The 13380-nt window shown below is 55.8% G+C and overlaps 1 protein-coding gene across 12 annotated transcripts in view; it reads left to right on the top strand.

Annotated features, from left to right (window-relative positions):
* The window catches only part of Camk2b (calcium/calmodulin dependent protein kinase II beta), a 91233-nt gene that overhangs the window by 41949 nt on the left and 35904 nt on the right, over positions 1 to 13380 (top strand). For all 12 annotated transcript variants that reach the window (XM_076545872.1, XM_076545874.1, XM_076545873.1 and 9 more), the window contains exon 3: positions 9089 to 9148. In XM_076545872.1, the coding sequence (XP_076401987.1) occupies positions 9089 to 9148 (60 nt within the window). The remainder of the gene's footprint in view (positions 1 to 9088; positions 9149 to 13380) is intronic.

Below are 13380 nucleotides of genomic sequence, written 5' to 3'. Positions count from 1 at the left end.
ATGCCCCACTAGCCCCAGCTGCATGCCTGGCCTCTGGCCTCCCGGAGGCTCACGTGATGTCTTCTGCATTAGGAGACACCCTCTGCCCAAAGCTAGTAGGAAGAAGTTGTCCTGATGTCTCGGGGAACCTGGGGTGCTGGGACTGCACCCCAGGAGAGGAAAGGCTGGAGGGAAGGTCCACATCTCAGAAACCTGCCTGGGGTTGGGTTTGGCTCCAGGGTCCACACGTGAGGTTCTTCTTGTAGCTGGCAATGCACCTTTCTTGGCCTCACTACCCACAACCCCAGACACCCCTACCCAAGGGATAAGCACACCGAATCCACAGAACTGGGTCAGTGGAGACGAGGTACTGCAGTGCACAGCATCTGGAGCTTGTGCCCTCTCCCCCTGGAGACCCTCCCCTCCTTCCTATCCATCCCTGGCCAAAACCACAATCCTCCTGGGAGCCCAGGGACGCTTCCTGGGGGCTTGGCGTGTGGAATGTCTTCCCTTGGGAAGCACTCATTCCCCAGTGCCAGGGTCAGTCTATAAAGGTTCTGTTGAGTAGACTTGAGCTTATGGGTGTGAAGAGCCCTGGAAGGAAGCCCCCGCCCCCCCCCACCCCGTCCCCAAGGCCAGTCACCCAGAATGAGGGATCCAGACTGGGATTGCCAGATTTAACATCTGAGAAACAGTGAAGGAAATTATGTATAACTATGTCCCATATTCAATTCTTATTATTGAATTATTACTAAATATTTTTAAAGTCTGTCTGAGATTTACACCTACCTAGGCATCCTGTTTTATCCAGTACAGTGGACAAGGCTGTGGAAGGCAGTTCATAAACTCAGTTGGTTTAGTTTAAGCTCCTGATTTCTGGACCCAGAGTAAAGTCAGAAGTGGAGAGACAGGCCACGGCTGAGGAACCCTGGCCCTTGATGGCCTCACCTGGGAGGTGGAGAGAGGGTAAGGCATTCCAGGGCCGACTGGCTGTAGAGTGTGGATGTTGATGTGAACAATCCCCAAGACTGGGGTCGATGTGGTTGCATGTGGCTACCAAGGGTTGTGTTTTGGAGCTCTGTGACCCTGGGGAGAGAATGCACCATGCTGGTATAGTGAGGGAGATGTGTTAGTCCTCATCCAGGGCCCTAGTTATCAGAGAAGGCCTATCCATGAGTCTGGCTTTCCTAGGGTCATTTGTCCCTCGGTTCTCAGGCAAGGTGTTCACCTTCTTGCAGGCCTGGGACTGGGTGTTTGAACCTCCTCAGCTGGTGGACATCAGGAGAGGCAGATGGGAGATGCCTTGTGTAGCAGGTGTTTCTGGGTGGTTTAGGCTGGCTGGCTGGGGCTAGAGACCAGAACAGCAGTGGACAGTGTGGATTGTGTAAGTGGGCTGGGCGGGAGCCACACGACCTCACTTGCTAGTGTCTTCTGCATCCCTTCAGTGGGTGGACGTGCTTCCTAACCTCATAGAGCAGGCTTTAGGCTAGATTTGGTCCAAGGTGTCCAGTCTGGAATGCGTGTGAAGACCTGGGCAGTAGTGGAAGACTCTGGAAAGGACCAGAAGGAGGTGGGGACAGTTGGGAGGCAGCGGCAGAGGTCAGGCACAAGGTTGTCCATGACCAGGAGCCTGTAGCCTTGAGGTGGCCTACACCTCAAGTGTAGGGCCACCGTGGGCAAGATTTGTACTCTAGAGACCACTGAGCCCAGAAGCTTTTGCTCTTGTCCCACGAGTGTGTGTGTGTGTGTGTGTGTGTGTGTGTGTGTGTGTGTGTGTGTGTGTCATTAATGCTTAGTCTCCAGCACACAGCCACAGCTCTCCCCCTGTCTCTGGATGACCTTTTGATGGCATCTGGTAAGGTGGGCTGGTCTGAGAGCTGCAGGTGGGGAGACATCACCCCAGATATAGACCGATGGCCCCAGCGCCGGGAGAGGAGACGCTGTTCAGACCATGCCTGCTGTAAGGACAGTGACTGCTCAACTTGTCAGCCGGCCAAACTGAGGCCTGAGTCCAGGCCCCTCACTCAGATCCCCTCCTGTTTATAGTCAGTGATGTAGGAGTCCTGTCCCCACGGCAATGGGCGTAACCAGCACAGTAGCTGATAGCATCAGGTCAGATGAATTGTAAGCTGCAGTCACGTGCACCCGGGGACCAGGGACGAGCATGCTTGCAGGGCCCCAGGCTGCTCGTGGAACACAGTGAGTCAGCAGTACTAGGGAAGACAGGCCTGTATGGTATCCAGGAGAGGTGACCCAGGCGTCCACACAAGGATGTTTGCATAATTCTGTTACTTGCAAGGATGAGCCGGAGCTGTGCCCTGTCCTGGGGTGGCGGGGTGTTGCCGTCCTGTCCCCAGAGACTGAGTCAGGGGGACATATGGTTGAGTGTGTGAGGACTCCCTGTCTCTCTTCATGTTATGGCGGCACACAGCACTGACCTCCATCTTAGGTCGCTCACTCCACAACCTTGCTTCAGATGGCAGCTTGGCTGTGAGAGGGCGGGAGTGCCAGGCCACACCTCTGCCTCGAAGCTGAGAGGCACCCACATGCAGAGGGCAGGTTCTCATTCCCGAAGAGGGCCCTGGGAGTGCGACCTCAGCTGCAATGACAGGTGACCCCTCGGAGGGAAGAGAGTGTCCTGCCGTGCGGCCCCAGCGTGGCCACAGTGGAGCCCACAGGCCCAGACCCCAGAATGCCAGCCATCCCTGACTAATTGAGAAGTAGTTCTGAGGCCCATGACTCTGGTGTGGGTGGCAATTCTAATGGAGAACTGTGCTGCATGCAGGTGGTCAGGGTCCCTTGAGAATCCCTTGTCATCGCCCCCCCCCCACCTCTTTCTTTTTTCTGTTTTTTTTGAGCCAGGGTTTCTCTGTGTAGCTTTGGTGCCTGTCCTGGATCTCGCTCTGTAGACCAGACTGGCCTCGAACTCACTGAGATCCGCCTGCCTCTGCCTCCCGAGTGCTGGGATTAAAGGCGTGCGCCACCACAGCCCAACTATCCTCCCCCCCACCCCCGCCGCCGCCCCATTCCCTTTCTTGATGCCAGTGGGTTTCCAGGCAGCTGCAGGACACGCACACAGACGTCTCTCCTCACGATGGCTGCTGCTGCTGCTGTCAGGTTAATTGCTGGTTGCCTTGATGCTTTCTTAAAACAAAGCATGTGCAGACAGCCCCAGTGAGAGCCCTCTTTCCACTTCTCGGCCTGCCATCCTTTAGCCTCGAGTGTGAGCCTGGCTGGAAATCCTTGCCGTCTCCGGTCCTGGCGGTTAAGCAGGAACACATGTCCTCCTCCACTGCCCATCTCCATCACTTCCTCACCATCACTTCCACCTGTCAGGTGCCTGCTAACTCACCTGTCCCTTGGAGAGCACCCTTGGAGAACAGGGGGACTCCCCCAGGCCTGCCCAAAGCCAGTGTTCCACAGACAGAAGCCATTCCCTGAGGGGCTGTGCAGGGCTCTTGGCTCACTCACGGGTCGTTTGTCTTTCCCAAGGAATAGTTAGTCTCCGTCCATAATCTACTTTCAGCCTCTGCACCAGATGTGTCCCCAAGGCTGGGTAGGCAGGCCCCACTGCAGCCTGCATAGCCTGGGTTGGCCAGGGAGAGCCTGGGCTGCTTTATCTCCATGTGAACTAGCCAGGGAAGTGTGAGCCAAGCTCTTCTGGGACCTTCATCTGGGTGACATTCTTTCTTCAGAAACCACTCCCCGCCCAATTCAGGTTTCCCATCCTCGAACAAATCCAAGGTTGGAGCTTCACGGCCTCCCTACTGGCGTGGAGCTAGCCTGTACCAGCCCTTAGATTTGAACTCACTTTTGCTGCCTCTCTGGTACCCACCCAGGGTCTGCAGGGTGCTGCTGAAACTGACCAGCAAGGCGTCAAAGCCACTCCATGTGAAAAGGCCCAGGATGTCCCACAGTGTCCAGTCTGGTGGCTCACTGGGTAGCCTGGGCCAAGCAGGAAGAGCCTGGGCTGCTTTATCTCCATGTGAACTAGCCTGGGAATTGACAACTGGGTTCCTGAGCATGCGGCCCCTTGGGAGTGTGAAGTCCAGATGCCAAACTCCCAGGAGGGTGTGACCTGAGATCGAAGTGTGTTGTTACCAGACCAGACTGGGCCAGTGCACCCAGGTGTCGTACGATGTGGTTGCTCAGCTCTCTGGGACTTTGGAAGACTGGCTCCCAGGATGTCTGTAACTGAGAGATGAGAAGGAAGGCGGGATCCCATGGCTCTGCCAGTGACCATGGGACAGGTCTTCCCACATGCTGAAGGCAGTGGGAGCCGGCCCTTGATCCCACTGCAGTCTGGATCCCACTGCATGGGCCCAGTTCCCTAAGTGGATGAGAGTGAGAGGCAGGCTCGGGGGAGAACCCTTCTTTGCTGTGGCCTTTGTAGCTTTGGAACAGGACCAGCAATGATAGATACGGTATCTTTGCTACCCTTTGAGTGGAGAGATACTGAGCCCCCCAGTGGGCCTTGCAAGTAGATGTAGTTTCCTGGACACTCAGCCCAAGCTTTATTGGTAATCTGTGTCCCATTGCTGCTCACCGGGGAGGGCCAGAATCCGGTGACATGCCCTGGCCATCAGGAACCTCCAGCTACCCCTTATCCAGTGTCCCTACAGACACCCGAGGCAGCACAGGCAGGCTGACATCCACCTGAGTCCGTGATCCTGGCCTTAGGCTCATGCTGGTGGCAGCTGATTGAGTCTGAAGAATCAGAGCCCAGGAAGCCGCGGCTAGCCCTTTCCCAGCCTCCCGTGTATCTATCTGAGCAAGGGCAGTGCGAGCAGGGACCCATGTCCCCAGAGTTCATGTCCCCAGGCCCTTCCCACTTGGTCTGCATATCTCTGAGGGTCCCTCACAGGTCCTGAGTGTCCCTCCAGAATGGAGAGGCTCTCCAGGCGTCGCTGGCATGCCCACTGATGGGGAGACCCCCTCTGGACCTACCCTGCACCAGGCATGGGTGTAGGGGTAGCCTCAACACAGTTTCATGCTCAGTCCAGTCCAACCCTTTGGGACCAGCCCCTGCCGTTGTTTCCATCATCCGGATGAGGCCCAGCAGAGGAGTGTCGTTTATCCTAAGCCACACTCCCTGTGGGACTCATGTCTGTACAGCTGCCCATGGGCTCTGGTTCCCAGAATCGCAGAGCCCCAGGACCACAGATGGGAGCGAGCGAAGGGGGCTCCTCCTGTGTAAGTGGGCCTCCCATTTCCCTCCTGCTGCCCCTCCTCCATCCCACCCAGTGCCCTCCCATGACAGCCTGCAGCTGGCAGGGCTGGTGCCACCCACGCCCCTCCTGTCCCCTGCTTGGTGGCTCCTCTTGGTTGCCACCCCAACCCCCTGCTGTGAGTCACCTCTGCCAGGGAGCAGGTTGGGGGGGGGCACGAGGGTGGAGGATTGGGGGAGGGGAAGGTGCACGAAGTGGGCAGAGACGCTCTTCTACCTCTTTATCCCTGCGGAGAGGAAATGCGAGTCGCTTGCAGAGATTGACTACAAATGTCACTTCAGCTTGTCCTTTGGGCCTGCTGCCCCGGCTTCCAGGTGCTGAGTCCCTGGAGCCACACCCTGAGTGTCTTTGGGATCAAAGGTGGGCTGTCCCTCCTGTCCCCAGCCACCAGCTTGCTGCCGCTGCCTGTCGGGCATTTTGGGAATTGAACAGGTGATCACCTGTGATGCTCACAGATGGTGCCTGTCATGTGGCAGGTGCTTCAGAAGGCCGTGTCACATGCGGTGGCCTGGCTGCCAGCACCTGGGGGCAGGCCCTGCCTCTGTCATCTTTAAGGTGATGGAAACTAGCTCCGTCACCTGTAGAGTGACAGCGTAGAATAGCTCCGTCCGCTCCCTGAACCCTGACAGAGTCACATCTCCTCCCGAAAGCTGCAGAAGAAATGGTCCCCGGATCTGAAAGGCAGCTTGAGCCTTAGGTCATATACTGTCCTACCCAAAGACAGTACAAGTGGTTTGCATTGGCCCACTTTCTGCAAGTGGGTGATACAGACTGTCTGGGGGGCTTACGGTGGTTTTCCTGGGGCTATAGGGTGAGGGAGGAGGGAAGCCTTGTCACTGGGCCCTCGGCTGCTTTGCTTGGGCCTCTGTGGCAGCCTTCACAGAGGACACAGATTCTTCAGTGTGTGGAAGCGGCACAGGATGCAGGCCAAGGCTTTGTCACAGCCCCAGAGCATGGAGAAAAGGCCTTGGCTTTGAGACTGAACTGGGTCACCTGCTCTGCTGGTGCGGGGGAGGGAGGGGGGAGGAGGGGTGCATCCCGTGTGGGGGAGGGGCTGCTCACCCTGCCATGAGTCACTCAGCATGGGTGTGCAGGCTCTGTTGGAGCCAATTCCCTTTCCAGGTCCCTTGATGGCCTGGGCCTCGCTGGTTGCCCAGCACTGGGCCCCACACATGCTGCTGAGCTCGGGGACACCTGAGGTTTGTGTCTCATAGAGTAGACAACCTAGCAAGTCAGGCCCGCACACTGAGATCATGGCAGAATCACCTAGAAAAGCTTCCAGGCCTCGGCATTCCCGAGGGTGGCATCTCGGGACATTGCACTATCATTAGCATTCAGGCAGGCGGGTGGATAATTGCAGGCTCCGCTTTAGTAAAAAATTTGAGTAAAATTGTGTTGGGTATTTTTTGTTTTGTTATTTTCTGATAAGTACTTTTATGGGAGTGTGGATGAATGCTGTATTCTACCCGAGGGGTGCTCCTCTGGCAGGAGGAATAAATAGCGCATCTTTCGCCTGAGTTTCCCTAACCAGTCCCTTAGCAGGTGTGTAGTGCATGTGTGTGTGTGAGTGCACGCATGTGCCTCTGCTAAAGTAAATGTGCCAGCTGTACACAGCCCTGTGTGCCCTTTTCTTGTTGGGGGTGCAAATTCTCATCTCATGTTTGAGCTCTTAACAGGGGATGAGACTCAGGAGCTCCATCTCTGGGCTTCCCATTGGAGAGACAGAGATGGGCCGCTCCTCGTCACCCCACCCACCCCTCCTCTTCACTTGGCACTCTACAGGGGACTTGAGTACATTTTGTTTTTTCGTTTTTGTTTTTGTTTTTTTTTTGGGGGGGGGAGGCTGGTTTTTTGAGACAGGGTTTCTCTGTGTAGTTTTGGTGCCTGTCCTAGATCTCACTATGTACACCAGGCTGGCCTTGAACTCACAGAGATCCACCTGGCTCTGCCTCCCGAGTGCTGGGTTTAAAGGCGTGCGCCGCCGCCGCCGCCGCCGCCGCCGCCGCCGCCGCCGCCGCCGCCGCCGCCTGGCTTGAGTACATTTTGTAAGAGGGGCCCAGTGCTTGCTGGGGTGGATGAAGGAGTGGGGAGGCCAGGGCTTCAGGTGACAGTGGGGTGAGGCTTGAGTCTGGGGAGGAAGGAAAGCCCCCCGGGTGTGCTCCAAGGGCATGCCTGTTGTAGCTGCCCTGAATAAAGGTGCAAGTGTGTTTCCACGGTGGTCCATACCCTAGACCACAGGGCACCCACCTCAGGCATGTACCGACCACAGAGAAGACTCAGCCAGGCCTACTTCCTGCAGGTAAACAGCTTTCCCCAGCACTGGGGATGGGAGACCCGAACACTAGCTTGCACACCTCCTAAACAGCCTTTAAAAAAAATAAAAAAAAAACAATGGGGGCCTGCATGCTTCCTTTTCTGTTGGTCCTAGGGAGTTCCCATAGTCAGGAAGGCACCCCTCTGAGGTTTGGATTGGCACATTCATTATGGCCTTGCCGTTCTGGGAGGGGCTCAGCACTCAGCAAGAGGTAGGGGTTTGAAATACTGGCTCCGCCCCCTCCCTGGTCCACCCCCTCCCAGTCTTGGCAGGGAGGCAGCCGCTGTCCTTAGTACTAGTGCTGAAAAGCCTGCCTTCCTCCACCCACTCCCTCTCTCTCTCTCTCTCTCTCTCTCTCTCTCTCTCTCTCTCTCTCTCTCACACACACACACACACACACACACACACACACACACACACACACACACGCATTCGTGCGCAGCAGCAGCAGCAGCAGCAGCATCACTAGTTGGCAGGATAGGCTGTACGTGAGCTGGAGTACAGCTTCAAGCTTTTCCTTCCTGCCCGGCATTCCACTCTGTGGCCGTGGCCGTGGCTGTGGCTGTGGCTGTGGCTGTGGCTGTGGCCAGGTGTAGCCCTCCCTTCTGCACAGGGGGCCTTTTGGGGTCTTGCTATTGCTATCTAGATCAGCTTTTTTTTTTTTAAGATTTCATTTTATTTTTACCTTATGCGTGTGTTTTACTTGCATATATTTCTGGGTACGTGCATTTGTGGTGCCCTCAGACGACAGAAGAGGGTGTGGGGTCTCCTGTTACTAGAGTTATAGACTTGTGAGCCACCATGTGGATGCTGGGAATCGAACCCAGGTCCTCTGGAAGAGCAGCCAGTGCTCTTAACCACTGAGCCATCACTCCAGCCCCTCCCCCGATCAGCTTTTAAAAGCTTCCTGGCACCTTTGTTTGGAATGTAAAACTCTGGCTAGTAAGTTGCTCCATCTTTGGGGGCCTTAGGGATGAACTGATGGGGGAACAGTCAGGAATGCTGGCCCAGCCAGGGGGAGATGAGTATTCGGCAAGCGAGCTACCTATCAGCCCTTCTGAGAACCGAGGGTGCAGATGTCTGGGGGCCGCTTGTCTCAGAGCCAGATCTGTGCCTGGTGAGGCAAGGAGAAGCGGTGGCCTCTGACCTCTGGGGACACATGCTTGGTGCCACCTGGCAGCCACGTTGTTCTACAGACCCCACAACTAGCTCGAAGTGGAATTAGAACAGTAAGTGAAGGGTTAAGTCCGTGTGCCACTAACGGTCTATTCTTTGCGTTGTTGGGAGCACTCAGCCCAGGGTTACACTCCTCACCGCCTCCTTTGTTTGTCTCTGTCCCAGGTACCAGTTCTTTATGGCCCTAGGTACCCACACCCTTCCTCTCCCTTTCAGCCAGCCAGATGGGTGCCCCCGATGCCAGGCAATGGGTGGACTCCTTCATCAAATCCCCTGGGTAGCTTCTTGTTTGGTGGCTGCCGCACACACTTGGGGACCTATCCTGAGGTGGCAGCCATGAGGATCCAACTGCTGAGACCCGAGGTGACCCCTTGTCCTTTTCTGTTGCCAGATCACCAGAAGCTGGAGAGAGAGGCTCGGATCTGTCGCCTGCTGAAGCATTCCAACATTGGTGAGAACCCAGAGTGGGGCAGAGTGGGTGGTTTGGAGAATGCCCACGGAGATATTTAGAACCCAGAACCCGGGGCCAGTGACCTGTCCAAGCCTCACCCATGGGGTGAGTGGCCCTGCCAGGAGGAAGTGGGTATTTGACAAAAGTCTCTCAGCCGCATTTGACCGCACCCCACACAGATGGGCGCCGAGACAGAACACTCACAGGATTCTGGTTCCCCTGCCAAGTCTTGGTCCTCCAGAAAGCACAGGTGCTCAGCCTCTCAGTCCCCTTCCTAAAGCCCAGACAGACATTCAGGGACCTGCAGGGACCAAGGTTATACTGACCTGGAAAGTCATCTCGGCTCTCCCTGGGCCACTTAGTCCTTCTGTGGCTGTAGCAAGGCCCGTGCCATGCATGTCCACAGGAGTGCCTGTTCTTCCCAACTCTGGGCTCTCTGGAGCTGAGGGGGAGTTTGGGAGCTCAGATCTTACCCATGCTGGGGAGCAGCTCGAGACACCTTGGGTGTGGCTGCCCACATCTCCAGATGCAAGGCTGAGGGACCTCAGAGGCCCTGGGATTTATCAGGGGATTGCTGGGCTCTTCCCTCCAAAGATTCAGGTTTGCCAGGACACAGCCCAGGAACCCATTTTCAAGGGGTCCCCAGGGACTTGGAGGAATGACCAGATTGGGAACCTGGCTTCTACATCTCTTTCCAGCCCAGGGGCTGACAGAGAGGGAAGGCAGGTTAATCTGCTTTGGGGGTGTGGGCGTCCCTGCTGCTGTCCCGCTCTAGGGGCTGGAGGTCCTCTGCTGGCCACTGGCCCACACTGAGGGCTGGCTGGGGAGAGACATCGCCTTCATTCTGAGACTCCTCTGGGTCTCAGCCACCTGCTGATAGATCCTAGTCGTTTAGCTCCAGAACCTCACCCTCTTTTTTCTTTGGTTTTACAAGACAATGTCTCACTATGTAGCCTTGGCTGGCCCTGAATTTGCTATGTAGACCAGGCTGTCCTTGAACCCATAGAAGTCTACCTGCCTCTGCCTCCCAGGTACTGAGATTAAAGGCATGCACCACCACCACCACCACACCCAGCATAGAGTTACCCTCCTGGCTTGCAGGTGCCTGAGCCTGCCCTGAAGGGCTGACTCAGAGGTCTCAGTAGGCCCAGGAACCTGGATCTCAGCAATGTTCACGGGACCACTGGGTGTCTGCAGAGCAGTGCCACGAGCCTGTTACCTCGCCACTGGGTACTGTGTCTCTTCTTGGGGATCATGGAAGATGGCCCAACTCCACCAGTACCTCCACGCTCTTGCTTCACTGCCCCTAACTGTGCAGCAGCCCAGAGCTATAGCTCATTCTGCCTGTTTGCGTGAACGGCCTTATTTGGGCGAGTGGGGGCCTAGGTGTGCTTTAGGTTGCTGTTTTGTTTAGTTCTTCAATAAGACATCTCCCTGGCCTGGCCAGAAGCCTGGTGTGGTTCTGGGTGGGTTCCAAACAGTGGCTTGGCTCCGGCTTCCTGTGTAGACTGGGGAGAAGAGGCCCCTAGAAGTCCTTACAGCAGTTTCATTTCAGTCAGGTTAGGACCCCAAACCGGAGCATTCCAGGACACAGAGCTGAGGCTGTGGGGCTCCTGTGGAACCCTCTCTGAAGATCCAGGGGCTCTCTGGGGAGGTGAGGGGACTCCTAGGGCTTCCCCCAGCCTTCTCTTAGTCTTCTCACCTCAGCCCCACTTCTAAACAGAAAGCTGTCCACAGGCCACCCCGAGACCAGGAGCAAGTGCTGAGGGACAGGTAGGGAGGTGGCTCTGGGTTGGGGGAAGTGGGGAAGCAGTGTGTGACGGGCTGAGGAAGAGAGAGAGCTCTGTCTCCCCTCTGACACTGGAAATGGCTCCTGCTACTCTCCCATGGACCTGGTGGCATGAGCTGAGCAGACTTGGGCAGCAGTACAAAACCAAGTTCCCCTTAAGGGAAGCAGCGTCCTCTGCAAAGCCCCTCCTTTCCAGAGGCCAGAACTAAGGCCCGCCCACGCGCTCCGAGCAGACTTCTTATTGGTGAAAGGGTTTCTTCCATCCAGTGGTTTCACAAGTATGGCATCCATCTGTGCTGTAGAACAAATAACCCCAAAGTCTTGGCCGACCAGGCTGGGTTGTCCCAGCCTCTGCTCCCAAGAGCAGCCGAGCTGCTGGCAGGCCTCCACGGAGCTGGTGGGACCCACTACAACGTGTCCTTGGTTCAAAAGTGGTTAAGAATTTCACAGCAGGGCTGGAGAGATGGCCCTTGCAGAGGACCCGAGCTGGACTGCCAGAACCATGTGGCAATGCACAACCACCTATAATTCCAATTCCAGGGAGTCCAACACCCTTTTCTGGCCTCTGTGAGTACCAGGTAAAACTGGCATGCGTAGACACAGGCAGGCACAACACTCATAAAATAAAATAAGTCATTTAAAAAAAAAAGTTTCAAGTCAGCAGCAGGAGCAGAGCTGTCTTGAGCTGATCAGGCCCCTCTCCACCGGCAGGCCCTGCATACTGGTGATGCCCAGGGCACATGTGTGTGGTGAATCCAGCCAGGGCTGCGTCTGCCCAGGCCTTGACTGGAGCCTCAGAGTTGGTTTCCAAGATGGCTCCTTTGACTTCCTCAGTTCCTCTCCATAAGTATCTCTCTCCCCAGAGTCATGCAAGCATCGCTGTGACATGGCAACAGGTTCCTCCAAGACCAGGGATGACAAGAGAGAGAGAGAGTGTTAGTCAGCTTCCATTGCTGTGACGGAATCAGCCTGTAAAGAGAAACGTGTCTTAGGTCATCGTTGCAGAGATGTCAGTCCAGGGACTGGACGGGTGGCCCAGTGGGTAACGCTTATCTGTCGCAGAAGCCTGAGGCTCAGCTCCCCAGCGCCCATGAGCATGCCAAGCAGGCATGGTGACCGGCCTGCCATCCCAGTGCTCAGGAGGTGGCAACAGAGGACACCCAGGGCAAGCTGGCTGGCTGGACCAGTGAGTTCTGGGTTCAAGTGAGAGACCCTGCCTCATATTAAGGCAGAGGGTAATTGAGGAAGACACTCAGCATCAGCCTCTGGCCTCCACATGTATCCACACACATACATGTGGCCCCACATGTGTGACCATGAATACACTCATGCACGTAGTACACACACACACACACACACACACACACACACACAGTAACAGTCCACGATTGCTTGGCCTGGTTGCTTTGGGCCTGTCGCAGAAGCAAATGTGGGGGATCTGTTCACCAGACACGTGGCATGGGGGGAACAATGGGTAGAGAGGATGGGGGGTCTCAAGATCGCCTTCAGGAACACATCCCCACTAATCTAACTTCCTTTCACTAGGCCCCACCCCTTAAAGGATCCATCTCTGGAATCAAGCCTTCACTATGTGGGCCTTTGGGGGACACTTCTAAACACAGTCTACAGAGACAAAACAGAGACAGAGACAAGTGTGAGACAGTAGAGAGTAACAGAGACACAGAATGAGGGGGCGTCGCCTTTAAAGGTTGTGATAAACGCATGACAGGATTCCCGTGTAGCTGCACAGCCCCGTGGCATTAACTACATCCACAGTGCGTGGACCTGTCTTCACTGCCCATAGCCAAACCTTTCTCCTCCTTCCCATCAGCTTTACCCTCATTAAAGAACTCCCCATCCCCCTCTTCCTGTCCCCGGACCGACACTTTGCTTCTGGGTCTGTGACTGACCACCCTCAAAGCCTCATGGAAATGGAGCTGGGCCATGCATGGCCTGTCCTTCCATGACTGGCTTATTTCGCTGGGTGATGTTCTCCGGGGTCATCTTTGTCAGAATGTCTTCTTTCTCCCCTCCTCTCCCCCTTCTCCTCCTCCTCCTCCTCCTTCATCTTCGAGACAGGGTTTCTCTGTGTAGCCCCCACTGTCCTCACCCTGTAGCCCAGGCTGGCCTCGAACTCACAGAGATCCACCTGCCTCTGCCTCCTGAGTGCTGGAATTAAAGGTGTGTGCCATTGCTGCCCAGCTAACATTTCTTCCTTTTGAAGTCTGAATAGTATTACATGGCAGTTCCACATTTTGTCTGTTCATCTGTCTCTGGACGGACACTTGGGACTGCTTCTGCCTCTTGGCCACTGTGAATGGTTCTGTTCTCATGGGGTACACTGGTGTGTGCGCCCCTGCTTTCAGTCCCGAGTATACACCTGAGAGCAGTGTTGCTCGCGCGTGAACCCCGTTTAACCCTTTGAGGAACCATGTGCCTTCTT

This window comes from Peromyscus maniculatus, chromosome 10 (genome assembly GCF_049852395.1).
Source record: "Peromyscus maniculatus bairdii isolate BWxNUB_F1_BW_parent chromosome 10, HU_Pman_BW_mat_3.1, whole genome shotgun sequence".
Lineage (NCBI taxonomy): Eukaryota > Metazoa > Chordata > Mammalia > Rodentia > Cricetidae > Peromyscus > Peromyscus maniculatus.
Note: the sequence above shows the minus strand (reverse complement) of the source record. Positions and strands in the feature narration are given on the sequence as shown.